Raw genomic sequence first — 25,149 nt, 5'->3', positions numbered from 1 at the left:
TTTTTCTTTTAGTAGTTTCACTTATAATTCACATGAAGAGTTTCTGGTTTATAATAAACATAAACCTGAGTATTTTTGCTTATTATAGGTTTTAATGAAAGTATTATGTTCCATTCTTTGGCTTTATACTAATTTACTTAATTAATATAACTGTTGGTTTGCATCTTTCTGTGTTAGATCATAAATTATTAGAAAACAAATAGTTTTACATTTGAAAACTAGCATGTCCAAGTACTACATAATTATTCCAGAATCATGCATGGACATGTGGGTGCTCCCTTTCTCGCTGTCATTCTTTCTGTCTCTTCTCAAGGAATCTCCCTTCAGAGAGAGATATTTTGCCAGCTGTGATGGTCAGGCAGAACAAGTGACATATGTCTTCTGATTTTTTTTCTAACTTATATCCTCACAGTTTTCTACAGTTTTCCAACACCAATGGAAAGTGATCATATGTGGCTAAGTTCATTTTTTTTTCAATTTTATTTAATAGTGATATGAGGTTTATAAAATGTCTATACAGTCATATGAAATAGTGGAAATAATACCAGGGAAAACAAAGCAGTGGTCAGCAAATTTTAGTTCATGGGCTAAATGAAGCCCTCTGCCTGTTATTTTATGGCCCACAAATTGATAATGGTAAGTTTTAGGTCATTAGAAAAATATCAATTAGGTAATATGAAAATTGTATGAAATTTATATTTCACTCCCTATAAAGTTTTATTGGAATATAACCATAATCATTCATTTATGTATTTTCTGTGGGTAGTTTGTCACTGTAGGGGCAGAGTGTGACATGGATTTACTACTTTTTGTTTATCCATTCATCAATTGACAGATGTTGGGGTGATTTCATATTTGGCTGTTGTGAAAAGTACTACTGTGAACACGTATGTATAAATATTTGTTTGAATACTTATTTTCAAACTCCTTATTCCCTTATGTTTTTTCTTTCCCAATTTTTTATCTCAGTTTTATTGGTTCATATGCTGCTTGCTTCATCTATTACCCCTTTCCCTATGCAGCTGTGGCCAATATATTTGCCTTTAAATACTTTCAACAAAACACCACCTGAAAGACTACTTGTTGCCCTCATAAAGTTTCAAGATGGTCAAAACAAAGGCAAATATCTGAGCTTGAGAAACCCCTTGCCCTAGTTGAATTTTTTTTTTACCCCAAGGATTCATTTGCTAGAGGCTTGGTCCCTAATGTGGCAGAATTTTAGTAAAAAGTCATTAGGTCACTGGGAGTGGTTCCCTCAGAATGGATTAATGCTGAGCTGGTGGAGTGATAAAGGAAGCTAGCCCATGTTTTGGCCTTTTCCACATGCAGCTGTTTCTCTTCCTGCTTCCCTGCCATGTTGTGATTCAGCCAAGGAGGCCCTCACCAGGGAATAAACAGATAGAGCTGCTTGATTTTGGACTTTTTAAAACTGTGAGTGAAATAAACTTTTCTTTATAAAATATCAACCTAAGTTATTTTGTGTTAACAAGAGAAAACAGACTAATACACTCTTATTAGTCAGCTTTCCATTATTACAATGACATGATTTTTAGAGGTTCCAGTCCAAGATTGAACAACCCCATTCTCTGGGCCTTTGGTGAGAGGATGCTGAGGGCCATTGCCAAGTAGGAATGACACATCGAAATTTCCTTGCCAGCGTACCCCATGTTGCTTAGAGGACATTCGCTGGGACATTGCATGTATGCTTTAGTAAGGTGACCTTGCTCAAGGACCAGGGTGGATCTGGGTTTAGAGCTGATCAGGTTTTAGGGAGTATCCCGTCCTTGGGTTTAGGGAAGTTCCAGGTTTAAGGTGTACCCTGCGGGAATAGGGCATATCCTGCTGCCTCAGGCACGCCCGATCCTTGAGTTCCCGTTGAGTTCTCGTGAGATTCAGAAAGTATTGGAAAAGAAAGCCTCGTGGAGTAGGTGAATTGGGCGGAGGCAGAACTTGGATTTCCCCAGAACGTGTGTAGAGGCCGGTGTGAGTTTGAGAATAAAGAATTGCTGTTTGAATCTACAAGGTGTGTGGTGGCTCGTGATTCTGTGCCCAGCCAAGACTGCGGCAAGAGCAGCACATCATAGCAGGGGTACATGGTAGAGCACACTGTTTATATGAGCCACAAAGCAAAGAGGAAGACAGAATAGATCCAGAATGCCATAGTCCCCTTCAATAACCTAACGATCTCCCACTATGCCCCATCTTCTTAAGATCCACAGTATCTCCTAATATTGCCACCCTGGGAACAAAGCTTTTTCCTCATGGGTCTTTTGCGGGGCATTCAATATTGAAACTATAGCACACCTCCATTGACAGATCAAAATACACAACCACAATTCTTTCAGAACAGGGTTCATATTGTCCATTCTAGAAGGCTATATTAGGAATGCCCTGGTTGTTCCAAGTTTTTGATTAGATCTTAGAGTTCTGAAAAACTTGATTCTAAGAGGAATTTTTCTTGGATTAATCCTTGTCTTGGCGGAGGGATAGAGTTTGAGAGCTCCATACTCCATTTTTAACCTGACTCCCACATTAGTTTTTAAGCACTTACTTTGTAGCACAAGATATTTGCCTGGCCTATCTTGTCCTTTTACTGCACCACCCCTGCCATTTATCCAAAAGGCACTGTACTTTTTAGTGGATGGTGGAATTTAAAAACCAATATCTGAATCCTCATTGAGCTTATCAATGCCTAAGACTTTCTCAATTGACAGAGTTAGGAAATCCATGAAAGTATGTATGCATACATGCATGCGCGCGCACACACACACACACACACACACACACAGAAATACACATATATACATCTATTTTTGTATTTATATATATCTATATGTTAAAAATTGTGAGTTTACATAAATATTTCTAGTTAAAATCTAACTCCACAGCTTTTCTCTTATCTTTTTAACTCCTTTCTCCAACAGCAAGAAACCAGGCTATACCATTATCTACAATATAATATTTGATCTTTCTTCCTGTTTGTAACCAGTCTCCCAAACCTGCCAGCCTGACTGTCTTCTAGCTCTGGGTTGAGCCCTCATATCACAATTCTGGAATTTCTCATACTTGTTATATTAAGTATTCAAATTAGATTTGATATCTTATGAAATTTTAGAGCTAAAAGGGGCCATTAATCTGTGACCCTTTGTTTTATTTTTGGAAAAAAAAATTATCATTGATTATTTGATATAAAATTTATCAAAAACAAATGTCTGGTTATAGGCAGCATAGAATATAAAACCTGGCTTCCCAGTTTGCTAAGCCAACATGTTGTTCATTAAGTTAAATTTATTCATTCTTATTTACAAAATCCTATAATATATGTAGAATGTGTATGTGTTTGTGTGTGTGTAGGCTTTCTCAAAGTAATTGGGGGAGTTGGTTAATATTAGCGTGCTGCCACCAATATTTAAATGTGTTCTTATAAAAATAATGGAAGTATAGTTATGTCAAACTTCTCTTTCCCAGTTTAGCTTTACTTTTGATGTAGTTTTCCCACATTTGCTATGGAGTCCTTTATCCTATCTATCTGTATTACCTGCTATTGATTGTGACTGTTTACATAATTCCTTCACTAAAAGGTAAATTAATTTGGAGCATTCCTAATTATGTAAATTTATAGCTTCAAGAGTATTTTGTGTTTATGAGTTACATTTTCAACTTAAAGGAACTAATTTTTCTCTTTAGACACATTTTTATTGATTTTTTTAAAAAATAAATGACAGTGGAATGCATTACAATTCTTATTACACAGTTTTTCATATCTCTGGTTGTATATAAAGTATGTTGATACCAATTCATGTCTTCATACATATACTTTGGATAATGATGTCTATCGCATTTTACCATTCTTGCTAGCCCCCTGCCCCCTCCCTTTCCCTCCCATGCCTCTGCCCTATCTAGAGTTCATCTATTCCTCCCAATCACCCTCTCCCTACCCTACTATGAATCAGCCTCCTTATATCAGAGAAAACATTGGCATTTCTTTTTTTGGTTTTGGCTAACTTCATTTAACATTATCTTCTCCAGTGCCATCCATTTACCTGCAAATGCCATGATTTTATTCTCTTTTATTGTTGAGTAAAATTCCATTGTGAATATATGCCACATTTTTTATTCATTCATCTACTGAAGAGCATCTAGGACAGTTTAACTATTGTGAAATGTACTGTTATAAACATTGCTGTGGCTGTATCCCTGTAGTATGCTGATTTTAAGTCCTTTGGGTATAGACCTAGGAGAGGGATAGTTGGGTCAAATGGTGGTTCCATTCCCAGATATCCAAGAAATCTCCATACCACTTTTCATATTGGCTGCACCAATTTTCAGTCCCATCAGCAATATATGAGTGGACCTTTTCCCCCACATTTTCACCAACACTTATTGTTGTTTGTCTTCATAATAGCTGCCATTCTGGAGTGAGATATATCTTAGAGTAGTTTTGATTTGCATTTCTCCAATTGTTAGAAATGAATATTTTTTTCATATATTTGTTGATTGTTTATATATCCTCTTCTGAGAAGTGTCCTATTCAGGTCCTTGCTCATTTATTGATTGGGTTATTTATTTTTGGTGCTTATCTTTTTGAGTTCTTTATATACCCTAGAGATTAGTACTCTGTCTGATGTATGAGGGGTAAAAATTTGCTCCCAGGATGTAGGCTCTCTGTTCACCTCACAGATTGTTTTTTTTTTCTGAGAAGAAACTTTTAGCTTGAATCCATCCCATTTTTGATTCTTGTTTTTAACTCTATAGGAGTCTTATTAAGGAATTTGGGGCCTAATCTCACATGAAGATTAGGGCCTACATTTTCTTCTATTAGACAAAGAGTCTCTGGTTTAATTCCTAGGTCCTTGATCCACTTTGAGTTGAGTTTTGTGCATGGTTGTTGAGAGCCACAGCTGAAGGGGCCCCAGCAAACTTCCAGCTGCCAGCAAACTTCCAGCTGCCAGCTGATGATTGGCTCACAGCGGCCCCAGCAAACTTCTATCACCAGAGGGTATAAGTGTCCAACCAACAGCGCCACCTCTACAGGAGACTGCTACTAACACCTTTCTATCACCAGAGGGCGTAAGTGTCCAACCAACAGCGCCACCTCCATATGCTGGGAGGCCCCCAACCCCTGCAGTTGATAGTTGGGATCCTGAGACAGGATCTCAAATATTAACATGCCCTGTATTTGAGGCAGGAGGGCAGGGAATTCACCATGCTTTAAATTTCAAAACAGTGAAGCAGCTAAAAGAGGCTGTAACAACCTATGGTCCTCAAGCACCCTTCACTGTAAGCATGGTCGAATCCATTAACAACTTGAACATGACGTCAGCAGATTGGGCTAATATGTGTAAAGCTGTGCTAAATGGAGGACAATACCTGTTATGGAAGGTTGCCAATGAGGAATTTTGCAAGGAGACGGCTAGGTGAAATGCAGCAGCTGGTTATCCTCAGGGAAATCTAGATATGTTGTTAGGAAAGGGACCTTATGAGGATCAGCAGCAACAAATTGCATACGATCCTGGTGTATACGCACAAATTGCTGCAGATGCAGTTAAGGCATGGAAGACTTTACAAGGACATGGAGGTTTACAAGGTCAATTATCTAAGGTAATACAAGGAGCTAATGAACCTTATGCTGAATTTGTAGATAGGCTTACTCAAACAGCTACCAGAGTTTTTGGGAATACAGAACAAGCAATGCCATTACTAAAACAACTGGCTTATGAGCAAGTGAATTGTTGGTGCAGAGAAGTCATTAGACCATGGAAACATGAAGATTTAAACACATATATTAAATTTTGTAGAGACATTAATGAACAAGAGCAAGTCGTGGCAGCTGCAGTAAAACAGGCTTTAGAACAAGGGCAAGTCATGGCAGCTGCAGTAAAACAGGCTTTAGATGCCAGGCCAAGAACATGCTACAATTGTGAACAAACAGGACATTTTAAAAGGAATTGCCCCATAGGAGGAGGGTTTAACCAAACTAGGTATCAAAGGAGTAGAATACCGAATATTTGCCCACGATGCCATAGAGGGAGACATTGGGCTAATGAATGCCGTTCTCAAACCACCATAGAGGGTACTCCATTATCAAAAAACGAACAAGGACCAGGTTTTTATCCACGATATCATGGAGAAAGGTGTCAGGCTCCATTGCCAAAAAATGGACAGGGGGGCCCAATGCTCCAGGGCCCCAAACCACAAATATACGGAGCACTGGAGGAACCCAGCAACCCCATCAGGGTAGTGCCCAGGACACATTGTCCATCAGATCCCTCATCAGACAAACCAGAGGGAGCACAGGGTTGGACATCTGTGCCTCTGCCAGAGCAGTACTAACTCCAGAGATGGGAGTTCAAATCATTCCCACAGGGGTAAAAGGACCTCTTCCCAAAGGAACAGTAGGCTTATTATTGGGACGCAACTCTTCTACTCTAAAAGGACTTATGATAAATCCTGGGGTAATTGATCCTGATTATGAAGGTGAAATAAAAATTATAGCCAGTTCTCCAAAGGGTATATCAGTAATTTCACCAGGAGATAGAATAGCACAGTTACTAATAATACCCAGCCTACATGATAAATTTTCCAGTCGTACTGTAGAAAGAGTACGTCAAGAATGGCCAAAACATTGGCCATTACAACAAGCCACTCAAACGCTTCGAGGCCTAGGAGTGGCGACTAATCCCCATAGAAGTGCAATGGTATTAGATTGGAAGTATCCTGAAGGATATGAAGGAACTATACAGCCATATGTATTGGATCATCTTCCCATAAATTTATGGGGACGAGATGTCCTAGATCAATTAGGTTTGACATTAACAAATAACATCAACCAAAATGCACACACTATTATGACTAGACAAGGTTTTAGGAAAGTAAAAAGATTAGAAAAACAAGAACAAGGTATAGCAGCACCAATACAAATAGATCAAGGAACGGACAGACATGGGTTGGATTTTCAGAAAGGGCCACTGAGACAATAAAAATTACTTGGAAATCAGATAGACCAGTATGGGTTCCTCAGTGGCCCCTGACTAAAGAAAAGATACAAGCAGCCCATGACCTGGTCAAACAACAATTAGTGGAAGGACATATACAACCTTCTGTATCTCCCCATAATACTCCCATTTTTGTCATCAAAAAGAAATCTGGTAAATGGAGATTATTGCAAGATTTAAGAGCCATTAATAATGAGATGGTTATTATGGGACCTGCTCAATCGGGGATTCCTCAATTGTCTGCTTTGCCAAAAACTTGGTATGTTTTAGTTATAGATATTAAAGATTGTTTTTTTTCAATTCCAATTCATCCTGAGGATAGTCCACGTTTTGCATTTACTATCCCTGCACTGAATCATGAAGGTCCTGATCAGAGATATGAATGGAAAGTACTCCCTCAAGGGATGGCTAACAGCCCAACTATGTGTCAAATTTATGTTAACAAAGTAATCCAGCCACTTAGAAATCAAAATCCTGAACTACAAATATTTCACTATACGGATGATGTATTATTAGCACACAAAGCTAAAAACACATTGCTAGAATGTTATGCCACACTTACAAACTTATTAAAAAATTATAATCTAGAGATAGCAATAGATAAGGTATAATTAAATTTTCCAATTAATTATTTAGGAGTTCTATTATCTTCAACCATGGTCCGTCCACCAAAAATACAAATACGTGTAGATCAACTCAAATCACTTAACGACTTTCAAAAGTTATTAGGAGACATAAATTGGATAAGGCCTTATCTAGGTATACCAACAGGAGAGTTGGGACCTTTATTTGATATCCTAAAAGGTCCATCAGATCCAAATTCACCCCGCATGTTAACGCCTGAAGCAAGAAAGGCATTAAAAATCATTGAAACAGTACATGAAAAAATGCTCACCATCTCTAGCAATCAGAGAAATGCAAATCAAAACCACCCTAAGATACCATCTCACTCCAGTAAGATTGGCAGCCATTATGAAGTCAAACAACAACAAGTGTTGGCGGGGATGTGGGGAAAAGGGTACACTTGTACACTGCTGGTGGGACTGCAAAATGGTGAGGCCAATTTGGAAAGCAGTATGGAGATTCCTGGGAAAGCTGGGAATGGAACCACCATTTGACCCAGCTATCGCACTTCTTGGACTATTCCCTGAGGACCTTAAAAGAGCGCACTATAGGGATACGGCTGCATCAATGATTATAGCGGCACAATTCACAATAGCTAGACTGTGGAACCAACCTAGATGCCCTTCAATAGATGAATGGATTAAAAAAAATGTGGCATCTATACACAATGGAGTATTATGCAGCACTAAGAAATGACAAAATCATAGAATTTGCAGGGAAATGGATGGCATTAGAGCAGATTATGCTAAGTGAAGCTAGCCAAGCCCTAAAAAACAAATGCCAAATGTCTGCTTTGATATAAAGAGAACAACTAAGAACAGAACAGGAAGAAAGAGCATGAGGAAAAGACTACAGTAAACAAAGACGAATGGGGGGAGAGAAACGGAGAGAGAAGGGAAAGCATATGGAAATGGTAGGAGACCTTCAAGGATACATAAAATTATAAAAGGTTATGAGGGGCAAGGGGGAGGGAAAAAAAAAGGGAGAGAATTGAACAACAGCAGGGGAGGTAGAGAGGGAAGATGGGAGGGGAGGGGAGGGGAGGGGGGATAGTAGGGGATAGGAAAGGTAGCAGAATATAACAGTCACTAATATGGCATTATGTAAAAATGTGAATATGTAACAGATGTGATTCTGCAATCTGTATTTGGGGTGAAAATGGGAGTTCAAAACACAATTTGAGTCTAATGTATGAAAGATGATATATCATGAGCTATGTAATGCTTTAAATAATCAATAAAAAAATTAAAAAAAAATCATTGAAACATATATGGAAAATATGCATTTGGATAGCATTGATATGTTTGTCTTTATTATTTATTGTACTACCAAAAAAATATTCCTATAGGAGTACTTTGGCAAGAAGGTCCATTATTATGGATACATTTATCTTATTCTCCTAACACTATTCTTACTAGGTATCCTGAGGCTGTAGGACAATTAATACTCAAAGGAATAAAAGCAGCAAAGGGAGTGTTTGGAATTTCTCCCAATAAAATTATTACTCCATATACTATGAATCAAATTGATGAGTTAGCTAATGAGTTAAATACTTGGGCAATAATCATGTGCAAATCTAATGTTTCATTTGATAACCACTTACCATCTAATCCTTTATTGTCTTTTTGGTCATTGCACTCTGTAATTTTTCCAAAAATGACAAGAAAAACACCTATCACGAATGCTCCAATATATTCACTGATGGGTCAAATAATGGTACAGCAGCAATAGTTACACCTGATCAAATTTTACATTTTTAGTAACCAAGCAATCAGCTCAAAAGGTAGAGCTTAATGCAGTATTACAAGCTTTTATGATGTTTAAAGATTCTGTATTTAATTTATTTTCCGATAGTCAGTATATAGTTAATGCTATAGTATCCCTTGAAGATGCTGGTAGGATTTCCCCTTCCTCTACTGTTTTCTCTTTGATTTCCACTATACAAAGTCTAATCTGGGACAGAAAAGATCCATTCTTTATAGGACATATCAGGGCACATACAGGATTGCCTGGAGCCCTTAGTTTGGGCAATGATTTAGCAGATAAAACTACACATGACATACATATTTTCTCTACACTAGAAGAAGCTAGAAATTTTCATAAAAAGTTCCATGTCAATGCTAATACTTTACAAAAGCATTTTAAAATAACTAAGGAACAAGCTAGACAAATAATAAAACAATGTCAAAATTGTGTGACCTTTTTACCACAAGTTAATCTTGGAGTCAATCCTAGAGGACTGATACCTAACCATATTTGGCAGATGGACGTCACACATTTGCCAGAATTTGGAAAATTAAAATATTTGCATGTTACAGTTGATACTTTTTCTGGATTTTTAATGGGCTCCCTTCATGCCGGAGAAAAAACTAAATATATTATAGCTCATTGCTTACAAAATTTTGCCACGGTGGGGGTTTCAGAATAGTTAAAAACAGATAATGCCCCTGGTTATACTTCTACCTCTTTTAAACAATTTTGCTCATCATTTGGCATTACTCATATAACAGGAATCCCATACAATCCACAGGGACAAGGCATAGTTGAAAGAGCTCATCAAACTATTAAAATGTACTCATTAAAGCAAAAAAGAGGGAATTTGGAAGGGGTATATATTCCCCAAAGATAAACTTAAAATAACCCTTTTTACTCTAAACTTTTAAAATTTGGATTCATCAGGACTTAGTGCTGTGGAAAGGCATATGTGTCCCAAAAATGTGCATAAGCCCAAGGTACTTTGGGAAGGATATTCTAACAGGACAATGGAAAGGTCCTGACCCAGTAATTGTCTGGAGTCAGGGGTCTGTTTGTGTGTTTCCACAGGGAGAACAGCAGCTGATTTGGATTCCAAAGAGATTATCTAAAGAGATTTCTACAGACCAAAAATAAGATGATTTGACTCAAATCCATAACAGCTGATATCCAGAACTCCAGTTTGGCTACCCTTACATCTGTAACAGAATCAGGATGCTTTTTTCAATATCTATTTTATTATTGCCCTTTCCCATATCATGAAGTTCTAGTTTGTTTTTTGAGCTCATACAGACCTAGGTTAATGTTTTGCTGATCAGTTCTATTTTTTGACTATAGAGTTTTTAAACATTGCAATGGAGATTTCACCTGTAAAAAGTTATAGGGCCTTTACTATTATGTTATGTGTTGTATGTATTATATTATGTGTGTACACTTGTGTTTTGTTTTATATGTTTGAATATACGTATGTCCATATATCATATATGATGAGTGCTCATGAAAAAATGGATCCAAATATTTTTTCATGTGATTTAAATGGTTTAATTTAAATTGGTTAAACAGCTGTTGAGGATTGTTTTAATATATGAACAAAAAAAGAGGTTAACAGATCTGTTTGTTTACTTTCACCTTTCCTTTTCATTATATTTAATAATTCTGTTGAAGATAAGGTACATTGTTAAGAAAATTGTTTTCTAAAAAAAAAAAAAAAAGAAGAAGAAAATTGTTTTCTTTTAGTGCCTTCTGGAATGTTATATAATTTTTTCTTTAGCCATTATTGCCAGAATTCCTATCTTCATCCCAGTGCTGGTGAAGACAAAGATAAAACCAATCTACAGCTTCTGCAATAGCCATCACTGAACTGCTTGCAGAACTTGCCTGGACTATGTATCACTTGTATGCATTGTGAACTGACTTGTATGCATTGTGAACTCACTTGTATGCATTGTGAACTATCTGTTGGTGCAGCGACTTGTGGTAGTGTTGGGGTATTTATGCTGATGGTGTCATCGGTGGTACAATTTTTTCCAAAAGGAACCGTCAATTGGCTTGGTGTATCTTCCTCCCTTCTGCTTGTCATGGTCGTTCAGCTAAAATTTGGGGGCCAACAGAGGTGAGGCAGAGAACCTCACCCCCCACCCCCCGCTGGTACAAAGACCTATCTATAGGTGTGGCTGTATACTGGACTGGTAGTCAGTGACGGGTAATATCCAATTGCAATGGTGCCTACCTAAGACAGGAGGCTGACGCGTTGAGGTCAGCTCATCCGATAACGGGTAAGGACCATATGTACTATTGGACAACCTAAGGCAGGCACGGTCCCTAAGCCACATGCTTGTTGTTTAAACAGAGAGGGGGAGATGTTGAGAGCCACAGCCGAAGGGGCCCCAGCAAACTTCTAGCTGCCAACTGATTGGCTCCTCTGTGGTGATGCTCATTGGGCTGTTTCCCCGCCCTTTCAGACCACAGAGCTGCTCATTGGGGGACTTTTTTTGGCTCTGCCCACGCGACCCAGCCAATCAGACTCAAGAGCAGGAGGAGTGGGGGAGGTTGAGAGGCTTGTGGGAAGCTGGTGGTGGAAGTTGGGCTCTGAAGGTTTTCCTGAGGAGCTGTTTTGTTTGGCGTGTGTGGTTATAAAAATAAAGTTCGTTTCTTTTGACAAGTGGCTCCTGAATTGTGCCCAGCCAGACTGCGGCACATGGTAAGAGATAGGGGTTTAATTTCATTTTGTTGCATATGGATTTCCAGTTTTCCCAGCACCATTTGTTGAAGAGGCTTTCTTTTCTCCAATGTATGTTTTTGGCACCTTTGTCTAATGTAAGATAATTGTAATTCTGTGGGTTAGTCTCTGTGTTCTCTATTCTGTACCTTTGGTCTACCAGTCTGTTTTGGTGCCAATACCATTTCCTTTTTGTTACTATTGCTGTTTAAATACAGCAAAAGGTAATTGCTCATACTCTGGCTGGTTAGTGGGATTTAACTTAATAGGGTAAACAGCCAAAATATGTGTCTCTCCCTCCTCCACCACTTGTCATGAACATTCAGCCAAGGGAGATCTAATCCAGGGCAGTGTTGGTGGAGGAGGAGAGGGCTGTGAAGGTGGAGTGAATGCCTCTGTAAAGTATGCTGGAGCAGCTGTTGCTAAGGGAGGGGATGTTTGCTGGGGAACAAAAAAACTTAGAAACAGCATAATGACAAAGAAATCAAGCTTGCCGCACAAGCACAGGAGCTCGTGGCTCCTCATGAAGTTTCTAACCTATATTTTCCCAGTTTTTGAATATAAAGAACCACTTTCTAGGGGCTAGGGTTGTGGCTCAGAGGTAGAGTGGTCGCCTAGCATGTGTGAGGTACTGGGTTTTATCCTCAGCACCACATAAAGTAAAATAAAGACATTGTGTCCCCCTATAACTAAAAAATAAAGATTTTTTTTAAAGAACCACTTTCTGAGTACTGGGGGCAACAGAAGTCTATCTATGCCAGCAAAGCAATGAGTCAGCATTACCTACAGTATGTCCATCCTTGCGAAATATGAAAGCTCAGCCCAATAATGATGACGTTGAGCATCAGATAGGGAATTTCCCATAGCTTACCAATGGTGATCAGTATCAACCAATGAAAGATGCACATCAAAGCCTGTTCCAGGCAGTAAGCTACTCCTTTTACTCATCAGCACATCCAGAAGGGTCCCTGTTTTGGGCTTACTGGGCCCCAGGCTCCAGAACAGAGAGGCTGAGAAATAGTGTGGGGACAGGACTCTCCCCAGCCCCACATGGGTACCAGCTTAAAGAAATCAGTAGGAGACAGAAGCAAGGTGCAGAGGCAGAATGGCTAGATGGCAAAATGGCTGCTTGTCTGAGCTGCTGGCTTAATTTATACCAATAGGTTACATATGGTCACTGACATAATTAGTACATTATTGTTTATTATATCACTAAGTAGGTTATAGCAAGTTACAATGTAAGATATTTTGTTTATGGTTAGATATGTGCTCTGGATATATGTGGAAAAATGGTACAGACATGCCTAAGGCATGTGGGTCCCCAGGCATATTCAATCAAAGTAATTTGTTGCACACCCTCACATAGGGCTCTCTGAATGTAACTAGGAAGTCTTAGAACTGTTTTGCTCGATAATGGGTGATTTAGGGAATCTGGCAGTTTTCCATGGCATTCACTAATGTGACCTGCACAGCTTCAACAAAGGATCTCAAGTAGGGGTGACTGGAGATGGAGAAAAGCACAGAGACAGTTTAAAGAAAAACTGGGGCCAGGTGAGACATTGCACTCTGATGGAAGAATAGTGACCCAGAACTAGCTCCACAAATTTATTGTATAGGGTCTCATAATAAGGAAGTTTAACTATAAGGGCATTGTAAATTATCCCAAAGCTTGTGAATTGTCAGAGGCTTCTTTGTGTGCTCTAAAAACCTACACAGCTAGAAACATTTTTTGCAGCTATCTACTGTTGCAGTGGTAGGAGCATTCTGCTGCATCCAGGAAACCTATTGTCCTGATATGTCTGATAACTGTTAGTGTCAGAGCTGAGAGTCAAGGCTTATAACACCCTTGCTGTTGGCAAGGAATGTTTACCAGGCTTAGCTTTTGCCAACACCACAGGATCAGGTGGTGATTAGGGGCTCATTTGCTCTGCACAATTCACAATCTCACAAAAATTCTCACTGCAGGGATGGTGGAATATATCAGTAGTGGAGAGCTTGCATAGCATGCTCAAGGCCCTGGGTTCTTTAGTATTTCATTAAAAAATAAATCTTCACTGCATTTCATGCTGTCAGGGCTGTCTATAAAGACATTTTACCTCAGTGTATTCCCAACATCACTACCTTTACCTGAAGTTCCAGAATTAGATCATGGGTTCTCAGCCTAGCATTGGTGACCTGAGAGACATCTATAACCCTCACAAGAATGTTGAGCCAAGATCCTCTTGCTGGCCCTAGGCCTCTTCGGCTCTGCTTGGATTTTCACCTTATTCATACACATTTCACAACCCTACCCTTCCCAATAGGTAGGCTAGACCTTTCTCTTACACCAGCTGGGTATCCTACATTAGCTACCTTCCTCAACCATCTACCTGGTAAGGAGGGGCCAACACTCTGAATCTAACCTGGTAACATTGGTCTTTGCATATTTTGTTGGCCCAAGGGCTTGTCTTTGGTCTGGAGTCTTTTCTCCAAAAAAGGGAGGAGAAAGGAATTTCTGTGGAGATATTTTATGACCTCTTTGTGATCTTGATTGATCTGGACATTTAAAGTGATCCCACATCTTTTTAAAAAGTGAACATACCCACCAGATCTGGAGACTTTGAATGACTTTTCAAGATTCTTTAGCCTGTCAGGGTTAAGGTCAGATCCATGTCCAGGCATACTGACTCCCAACCATTCCACTGCACTGCCCCTCCCCCGGCACCCAGCTACTCTCTGAGCCCCCTCCCATCTTTTCTGCCCACCATGGGCTTGTCCACGACTCTCTTGCTCCATGCAGTCTCTATCCCACTCCTAACTGAATCCTTCCTCCCATGGAATCAGCATGTACCCTGGACTCCCACTTTCCAAGCTTCTGGCTTTTGGAAATTTTATGGATGGTTTAAGTTTTCCTTTTACAGGGAACTTCTCAAGTAAATTTAAGCTTCAGGTGAAATTAATGAACTTTCTTACCATTTAATAAAGAAAAGATTGGCAATTGCATAAAATATATAAAATAAAAATGGGTGAAACCTAAGGCATTTGTTTTCCAGCCTTCTCCTTACAGGGTACAGACTCATTCTTCTGGTAGTTTCTAGATGCATGTAGAGCAGCCAGAATCATAGTTTTTGGCATCTAGGGATCCTTCCTAGGCCCTTTGAAATCTTAACATCATAAGTGCATTCCAACATGAGTCAAACTGTTCCTGCATTCTTGTGTTACCTTGTTTGATGCATACTGCCTCCAGTATGATATTAGGACTCAATGCTAGTTAAATTTCTTCCCACAAGAGATTCACCACTCTGCCTACCCCATCATCACCCACTCTTTGAGCACCCCTTTGGTGTTTGCAAGATGGATTGTCATCTTGATGGACAATTTTGTGAAAATTCCAGCTCTCTGAGGAGACAGATGTCACTTGGGTTAGGTCTGGATAAAGGAAATTTCCCTGATAGTTGCTTACACCTGAGGATCTGGAAGAAAAACTACCCCTTAGACATTTGTTTTCTTCCCCTATTGCTGCAAGTACGAGAGAGCCCACTGATCCCTGGAATTAATGAATAAGTGTGTGTGTCAAATACTGTTTCCTTAGGTTTTATTTTTCTTATCTCTCTCTCTCTCTCCCTCTCTCTCTCTCTATGATTATTTATGTATTTTTGTTTGTGGTTTTATATATTTACAAATCAATATATTTTGATGTTTATTTGTCATTTATAAATTAATATATTTTTTGGATATGTAAATCAATATATTACATTTTCACAAGGTAAGTATAATTATTATAAATTTGGGCAAAAATCTATTAATTGGTTTTCTCCTATGTCATATGGTAAAGCTGGCAAATAAAACTACATTATATATATGACTAAATTTTTGTATTATAAACATTAACATATTTATATGATTATGCATTTTTTATAAGTTCAGTCAACATGAATAAAGGTTTAGCAAACCTCTAGGACCCCAAGCTACAATATGCCAATTTCCCCTTTCTTAGAAGATTGGTAGAGTGAAGTAGGAATAGAACTGAAATTGGCAACTCTCTAAAAGTTCAGAATCCAAAGAGATTTGGCTGCTCCCTTCCAATCAGAGGTATCCAACCACCAATCACTCTCAATTTTTGAGAGGCTGGGGCTTCTTCCAAACACCTTTTCTTTTTTCCCCACCCAACCAGTGTACAATACCCTAGAAGGCCAGCTTCTACATAATGAATAGAATGTTTGGAATCATATATTCCTGGTTACCTACAGAGTCACATCACCTGTGTTCTCAGAAACTCAAGTGGTTGAACTCTGGGTCAGAATGGTTTTAGAGACTCTCTCAAAGTATCAAGAAAATCCCACAGGATATCAGCAACACACACACAAATAAGCAAATAGAAACAAATGAAGAAACAGACATTTACTGTGGTGTCCTGTGAGATTTGTCACATAAAACTGACTGATATGGGATAGGAAAATCCAACAGGGGAAGTCTATTGCTACTGCCAAAGCTTCTGGGCAGAATACCATGAGGAGGGCAGTTCCATCATTTTCAAATCCTACCAAAGTGCCATCAGGCAATTGTTGGTAAGCTGATTTCCTCACACAAAACTCTTCCTCACATAGGTTTCTCATCTTTGTAATACTTGGTGAGACAAACAGGTGAGTGTTGTCCTGCTTGGGTGAAAATGAGACTTCCCAAGAGATGATAAAGGATTGTTTGGGAGACATGGGTTTCACTGTCAGAAGTCAAAGGTTGGGATTAATAAATGGGACAGAAATGGAGGTAAAACCTAGAGTAGGGCCATGCAAAATTATGGGTTGTCTTCGGTTCTTGAGTGTCCAAATATCAAACCAGGACACTGAAGACTAAACAAGTTAGATGCAAGCCGAATGTGACTGGATCTGGTTGGATATTAGAAAGCTTGCCAAAGGCATTCAATTAAACCTTAAATTGGAGCACTTGAGGCAGACTTCTGACAGAGGATGGAGACATACTGCCCGTGTGGGAACCCTTGGAGCTATGAGGCTAACAATCCCCCAGGGGACCAGATTCTAGAATATGAATAGAAGATCTGGAACCCTTTGGCTCCACTAATCACCAGACCCCCACCCATCTTTTCTGTTGTCAGAAGCTCAGGTACCCAAATGGTGGGAGCCTAATTAGGTCTGGAATTGGAGACTCCCTGAAAGTAAAGTGTCCTTGAGATTTAGCTTATTTTTCCCATCTGGCTGCACTCAACCACTTATCTTTACCTTCCTCAATAAAGAGACAGGCTTTCTTCACAAACACCTCCTTCCTCTTCTTATTCCTTAGTGCACTAAGCCCTAGAACACCATACTTCAGGTCATAAATATATAGGTTAGATCCCTGTGGACCTGCTAATGTATAAAGGCCCCATGTCCTCCTTTCTCAGAATCTTAGGTAAAGACTAGATAGGGCTGGAATTGGAGACTCCCAAAAAATACAGTATTCCATGGAATATAGTCACCTTCTTCACCAAGAAACACCCAGCATATGATTGAATCTGGCCGTATGTCAGCAAGCCTTCCAAAGACTCTTAAGTGATCCCTATATCACTGGGCGTAGGTCACTGGCATTCAAGAGGATGGAAGCATACTGCATATGCATGTGTGAGGTAAGAAAGTCCCAGGAGTCCATCCTTTATGTCATGGGTAGAGGGTCCTTTGAGTAAGCCTGCTACATACTCTTCACTAAGCCTTGGATTTGGAAACACCCGCGTGGGCCTCTGGCATTCAAGAAGATGGATGCATATAAAGAATGTGCAAGATATGAAGCTAAGAAAGCCCCAGGAAGCTAGCTTCTGGGCCGTGAATAGGGTCTGGAATATTTTGGATCCACTGTTATCAAAGATTCCCATGTTCTCTGTTCTGAGCAACTCGGCAGGAAGAAGGCTAGACAGGACAGGAATTGGAAACTCTCTGAAAGTACAGGGTCCCTTGGGATTTAGCTACTGTTTTCTCCAAGAAACACCCAATGACCTCTCTTATTCCTGAAAAAAAGAGACAAGGTCTCCTTTGTAATACCTGCTTCTTCAAAGTCCCACAAATAAACCTCTAGGTAATATACAGTCTAGATTCCTCCGGGTCTACCAATGTACAAGCGCTCCATCTTCACAGTTCTCAGAATCTAAGCTGAGTGAAGTCTGACAAGGAGTGGAATTGGATACTCTTTGCAATTACAGAGTTCTATGGGATTTAGCTCTACCCTCCTCAGAAAAATACCTAACCACCTTTCTTAATTCTCAAAGAAATATTGAGAATATCTGGGCTCCTTCCAAACACCACTTATCTTTTCCTTTCTGTACCAGTTCACACCCTCTCACATTGTCTACATGTTATTACCTTGAATTATATACCTACATACACTTATATAGCTGAGAATACTGGATGTGTAAGTAGGAATCCTATAATGACTGGAGTGGCAAGACTGCAACCAATCGTACCATGTATATAACACCATGCATCAACTCTCACTGTTTGCAGCACATGGCTTCCAGTGCTGATATCTACATTCCCCCAACTCATGTCCTCCCCACCTCTCACTCAGAATATTCCATTAAATGCATGTACCATATTTTGTTTACCATGCTTAACTCTACAATGCACATGGATATACAAATGGATCTTTAAAACCCAACTTTCAATTCTTCTTGGTCTTAATCCAGAGGTGGAATTCTGTAATCCCACAAAGTTTGTTTTTTTAAGAATTGTCATACTGTTTTCCACAGGCTGTACTATTTTACATTTCCATCAGCCCCGTGGGGCTCCAATTTCTTCACATCCTTAGCAATACGGGTTATCTCATTGTGTGTGTGTGTGTGTGTGTGTGTGTGTGTGTGTGTGTGTTGCTGGGGGATTGAACCCAGAGCTCTTTACATGCTAGGTAAGTGCTCTACCACTGAGTTACACCCCCAACTCTCATTTCAGTTTTGATTTGAACTTCCTTCATGTTTAGTGATGTTAAGCATCATTTCCTGTGCTTTTCAGCTATTTGTGTATCTTTTTTGAGAAATGTTTATGAAAATCCTTAGCCCATTTTTGAAAAATTTTTGCTGTTACTGAGTTGTAGGGGGTCTTTATGGATTCTAGTTATTAACCTTTATTAGATATATGATTTGCAAATATTTTCTCCCATTTCATAGGTTTTCTTTTCACTTTTTGGTTGTGTCTCTGATTCACTGAAACTTTTACTTTTAATGTGGTTAATTTAATGTGTTTTTCCTTTGTTACCTGTTCCTTTGGTGTCTTGTAGGGAGATCTGAGTTATAACAAAAATGACTACAGCTAATGCCTTACCTAAAACTGAGGCCAAGCAGAAGAAATAAGTTCTCAGCTCATCTGAAATCCCAACCCAACTCCCTGGCTGTCTGCCCTAGGACAAGTAAGCACACTGGGTTCTGTTGTGGTTCTTATGCTGGCTGCTGATCACTCACAACAACAGCTAAGAGGAGACCTGAGGGCACACACGGTTTCAAGCCAGACTACATGTATCTTTACTCTTGATTCCATTTTACATTGAGGCTCCATTTTGTATAAGAAGAGCCCCTTGCATTAAAAAGCCCACACCTGCATCTTCCACATCCTGCTTCTCATGCTTAATACATCCTGCTTGCTAGAACATAACATGAAAAAAAAGGAAAAAGAAAAAATGTTTCTCAATATATTATCTTTTGTTCCTGTGCAATGTTGCTTTGACCTACTTTGCTTGTTATTTTGGACTATAAAAGGCATGCTTTAGACCCTGGTGGGGTAGAAGGGTGCAGAGACAATTTGGTAGCTACCCTTTGGCCACTGGCAAATAAAGTTCCTTGTCCTGCTTCAAGACTGACCTGGTAAATTATTTCATATATATACAAAGGAATATTACTCAGCAATAAAAGAGAATAAAATCATGGCATTTGCGGGTAAATGGATGGAGTTAGAGAAGATAATGCTAAGTGAAGTTAGCCAATCCAAAAAAACCAAATGCTGAATGTTTTCTTTGATATAGGGGGCTGATATAGGGAGAGGGAGCATGGGAGGATTAGATAAACTCTAGATAGGGCAGAGGGGTTGGAGGGGAAGGGGAGGGGGCATAGAGTAAATAATGATGGTGGAATATGATGATCATTATTATCAAAAGTACAGGTATGAAGACACGAATTGGTGTGAATATACTATGTATACAACCAGAGATATGAAAAATTATGGTCTATATATGTAATAAGAATTGTAATGCATTCTGCTGTCATTTATAGATATAAAAAATGTGCCACAATATTTAGACCCCTCAGTGAGATCACTGGAGTCAGGGCTGTGGCTCTTGGGCACATAGGGATCCTGGATCCTTGGACCCAGAGAGGGGCACCCTCCCTCTCAAGTTGTGGGATCTCTCTGCATTGCAATTGTCTGGACCCACTGCAGTGACTGATTCAAGCCTGCCCATGGAAGAGGACATGGAACTGCATGTGTTTGAAGGTACCTCACTTATTCTCTCAGTAGCAGAGTGTTTCCTTGCTTGGCCCAGAAATCCAGTAAATAGACAATGTCAAAGTCTGAAATCTGGGAGGAGAGAGTGTACAACTCTTGTTTTGTTGATGTTTGTCTCCATCTGTCAGTGACTTTTGGTTCTCATCTGACTGTCCATCCCAGTACATACTTTCCTTTTAGTTTGACAGATCAGACCCATCAGTGACTGGCCGATATGCCAACTTCAGACTCCAGTCACACTTGGTGTCTCATCAAATTCTTATCTCTAACTTTCTGTCTATTTCTGATCTAATCAGTCTCAACATTTGACTCCACTAGAATGTATGTTAAAAATTTTCTCATCTGGGTTCCACAATGATTATGGGGTATGCCTGACACTGGGATACCTCCAGACCCTGTGTGAGTTGGAATGGCCCACATTCAATGTGGAATGGCTAAGTGTGGTTCAGTGGACCCCCATGCTGACCAGAGGGTTTGGAATGTGGTAATTTGTAGGCCTGGCCATCCTGATCAGTTCCCATATATAGACAAATGGCTTGGTTCTAAATCCTCTGCTGTGGTGTATTAAGGAAGTGACATAGTTGGCCAAGATTCTGGCTCTACAGGGTGGCAGGGTTCCCAGAATTGCCAAAAGCAGGATAAAATGCAAGGCACAGATCGGCAACAGCCTCCATGGCATCTGTTGGCTCCTGTTCTGCCCCCTTCAGGTGAGGACAATTTGCCACTCCCCATAGAATTCTCATGGGCCCCAGACCCCTGCACATTCCCATGTGTCCTACCCTGGATCTATTTTATCTCCTTCTTCTTCCTCTTTCAGAGTGTCCATAACTCTCACTTCTCTCTTTGAGTCTATTTTTCACATTCATCACCCCTCCTGGGATGATTGCCAACAACTGTCCAAAGACTGTCCTAAATTAAAGGCAAAAAAAGATCAAGACAGAGCCCAACAACTCTTGTTAACTCTTTTCACCTCTGAAGAGCAAGGACCACATTAGGACAGAGGCCAGCAAAGCTCGTTGCACCAAAGCTGAGGTGACAACTGCTAGAGGATGCCCTTCCTGATACCATCCAGATTGGGACCCTAATTCTGACATGGGCCAGGCACACTTGGATGCCTATCACCTGCACCTATTTGTAGGGCTATGAGGGGCAGCTAAAAAAGCCCATCAGTTTTTCTGAAACCACTGAGGTACTCCAGGGCCCCAAAGAGGCTCCATGTTGGTTTTTTAAAAGTTTGAAAGATACTTTCAGGACATACACTCCTTTTGACCTGGAGGCACCAGAAAATGCTCAGGCCATAAATTTGGCTTTTTTCTCTCAGTCAGCTCCAGGTATTTGCAGAAAACTCCAAAAACTCAAAGGGTTTGCAGGCATGAATTCTTCCCAACTACTCAAGGTGGCCCAGAAGGTTTTAACAATCATGACAGTGCAGCTGAGAAAGCTGCAAAATACCAGTTTAAAATCTTGCTGGCCACTATCCAAGAGTCCAGAAAAACCAGTTCAGAGTCAGATCAAAGGAACAGAAATCCAAAAGGAAAGAAAACCCCATTAGGCAAAGTTTGATGTGGCTGGTGTAAAGAACATGAACATTGGGAAAAGTACTGTCCTAAATTAAAGGCCAAAAAAGAGCAAGAACAGAGCCTAGGTGGTTCTCACCATGGCCTTCCCCTCTGATTAAGAGGCTGATGAATGAAGGAGCCAGGGCTCAATATCTCTCAACCTCCATGAGCACATCCATGGTAATTGCCAAGATAGGGGTCCAAATTCTTAATCTTGTAGTTGATATTGGAGCAGGATATTCTGTCCTCACCTCTCCCATAGACCCTGGGGAAAAGTCACCATACAATTGGAAAAGGCGCAATAGGAAACATCAAACATTACCCAATGACCACCAAAAGGACTGTACACCTAGGAACAAAGGCAGTGACACATTCTTTTCTTATTGTCCCTGACTGCCCATTTATCCTTTTAGGATGTGATCTCATCTGAAAATTGGGTGCTGTTATCTCATTTTCTCCTATAGGCACAACTCTTTCTCTCAGACTAGCCTAGCAGCTCTTAGTGGCAATACTGCTCAGTGATGAATATATGTTTACTTCCCAACCTAAAGGAAACCACTCTCCCAAAGAAATTGAACTATTGAACTGCTGGAAACAAAAATATCTTGATGTATGGACTGAACAAGGACATCCAGGCCTGGCTCAACACCACCCTCCAATGGTTGTAAAAACTTTTATCTTCGGCACAAAAGGTGAGAGTAAAATGAGATATCCCATGAGTTTCCAGGCTTGAAAATGAATTTCTCCTCACATATGCTGACTCCTGGAGGCCAGAATACTGACTTCCTGCAAGTCCGCCTGGAACACACTGTTCCTGCCTGTAAAGAAGCCAGGAGGAGGGGCTGGGGTTGTGGCTCAGCAGTAGAGCGCTTGCCCAGCACATGCGAGGCTCTGGGTTTGATCCTCGGCACCACATAAAAATAAATGAATAAAGATATTGTGTCCAACTAAAAAATAAATATTTTCAAAAAAGAAGCCAGGAGGACGTGAGTACTTACTGGTATAGGACCTCCGAGAGGTAAGCAAGCAAGTTGAGACTATTCATCCTACTGTGGCCAACCTCTGTGTAATTTTAAGCCTATTATCCCCCAGCACCTACTTTATTCTGTTTTAGATTTTAAGAATGCCTTCTTCTCTATACCTTTGGTGCCCATCAGCCAACTTATATTTGCTTTTGAATAGACAGACCCAGAAATACAAGGCTCTTCTCAACTAACGTGGACTCGCCTACCTCAAGAGTTCAAAACTTCACCTACCGATTGGTGTGAGGTTCTACAAAAGGACTCACAAAGTTTCAGACTAACTCATCCTGAACTAATTTTGTTATAGTATGTAGATGATTTGCTGCTGGCTGCAAAGGACTCTCTAGAGGGCCCTGCAGATTTCTTAAAATACCTCCAAGACTGAGAGACTGGGTTTCTGCCAAGAAAGACCAATTATGCCATCCCTTAGTAACTTATTTATGTTACACAATAAGAAAAAGGGCACAGACAGTTGTCAGGGGTCCTAAAACAAGCCATTATTCAGATACTCAGTCCCACCACAAAATGATAGGTCTTGAATTCCTGGGAGTAGCAGAATACTGTATGTTGTGGATTGCCTCCTTCATGGAATTGGCAAAAACCTTTGTTTGAAGCCACAGCAGGAACTGGTTCTATAAAATGGGCAAAGAACATCAGGCTTTTGAGGCCATCAAAGAAGTCCTAACACAGGCCCCTGCCTTGGCCCTGCCCAATGTCACCAAGCCCTTCAATTTGTTTGTGGCACAACATTGAAGAGTTGCCAAGGGGGTTCTCACCCAGGATTTAGGACCTAGGAAAAGATTCAATTAGGGTGGTCAAAAAGTTAACTTTGGGACAATTTCTCATGGCAACCACCTCACACTTTTTAGAGACCCTCCTAAACAGTGAACCAGATAGATGGATAACTAATAGTCATATTATTCAATACCAAAATCTGTTGCTTGACCATTCTTGACTCACCTTTGCCCTGGCATGGGCTCTTAATCCTGCATCTCTGATGCCAGAAGATGACCCTTGTGAGCACATTCATAACTGTGAGGAAATACTTGACCAGGTGAGCTCAGGAAGAGCTGACTTGACTGATGTCCCTCTGACTCAGACTGAAGCCATCCTGTTTGTGGATAGTAAGCAGCCAGGTCATAAATGGGACTCAAAGGACTGGAGCCATGGTCACAACAGAAAAAGAAGTTATTTGGGTTTAAGTGCTGCCAGCAGGTACCTCTGCACAGAAAACAGAACTAATTGCCCTGACACAGGCTTTGAAGTGGGCCAAAGGTAAGTAAATCAACATGTACATGGACAGCCGGTATGCTTTTGCTATCTTACATGTGCACAGAGCCATTTATAAGGAGTGGGATTACTAACTGCTGAGGGAAAGTCCATAAATAACAAAGATGAGATATTAGCCCTACTTGATGCAGTTTGGTTACCTAAACAGGTGGCCATCATGCACTGCCAGGATCACTAAAAAGGAGAGTCCAGTCATTTGGAGCAACAATTTTGCAGATGAGATGGCTCACCAAGTGGCCCAAGAATTCGAGCCAGCCACAAAGTTGGTCTGGCTTTATACCCTGGGATTAGCCTTCCTCCCTTTCACACTATCACTCAAAAGAAGAAGAGAAGACTAAAGAAAAGGAGGGACCAAAATTAGATAGCTGGTGGACTTTGCCTGTTTTCAGACTAATAGTGTCCTGGACCCTAAGCAAATCATTAATATAAGATTTGCATGCCATTACTCATTGGGAAAAGAACAAATTAACTGATTTTCTGTCTAAAACCTACTACATGCCAGGTCTAAAACAAGCAGCTCAAGACATCACTGTACAATGTACAGCCTGCCAACAAGAAAATGTTAAACAAGAAAGGTGGACATGACCTGGGGCCAAAAACAGGGTGACTGACCTGGAGACCATTGGGAAGTTGACTTCACTGAGGTAAAGCCTCCTTATAATGATTATAAATATCTCCTGGTTTTTATAGATACTTTTTCAGGTTGACCAGAAGCATACCCTACTAAAAATGAAA

The 25,149-nt window shown here is 40.1% G+C and overlaps 1 protein-coding gene across 4 annotated transcripts in view; it reads left to right on the top strand.

Annotated features, from left to right (window-relative positions):
- The window catches only part of LOC308633978 (zinc finger protein 33B-like), a 107,795-nt gene that overhangs the window by 78,921 nt on the left and 3,725 nt on the right, over positions 1-25,149 (top strand). The window contains exons 6-9 of one of the 4 annotated variants that reach the window (XR_014018924.1): positions 19,327-19,455; positions 20,312-20,531; positions 22,654-22,794; positions 23,285-25,058. Coding sequence is in view for 2 of the 4 variants with exons in the window: in XM_081267473.1 (XP_081123599.1) it covers positions 836-887; positions 1,330-1,363 (86 nt within the window). In the remaining 2 variants the exon portion in view is untranslated. Of the gene's footprint in view, positions 1-835; positions 888-1,329; positions 2,318-19,326; positions 19,879-20,311; positions 20,532-22,653; positions 25,059-25,149 lie in introns of those variants that run through there. The other 3 variants (XR_014018923.1, XM_081267473.1, XM_081267470.1) reach the window with 3 other exon arrangements.

The sequence above is a fragment of the Spermophilus citellus genome (genome assembly GCF_964194105.1).
Source record: "Spermophilus citellus genome assembly, chromosome: 15".
NCBI lineage: Eukaryota > Metazoa > Chordata > Mammalia > Rodentia > Sciuridae > Spermophilus > Spermophilus citellus.
This window is presented reverse-complemented; position numbering and strand designations above follow the sequence as displayed.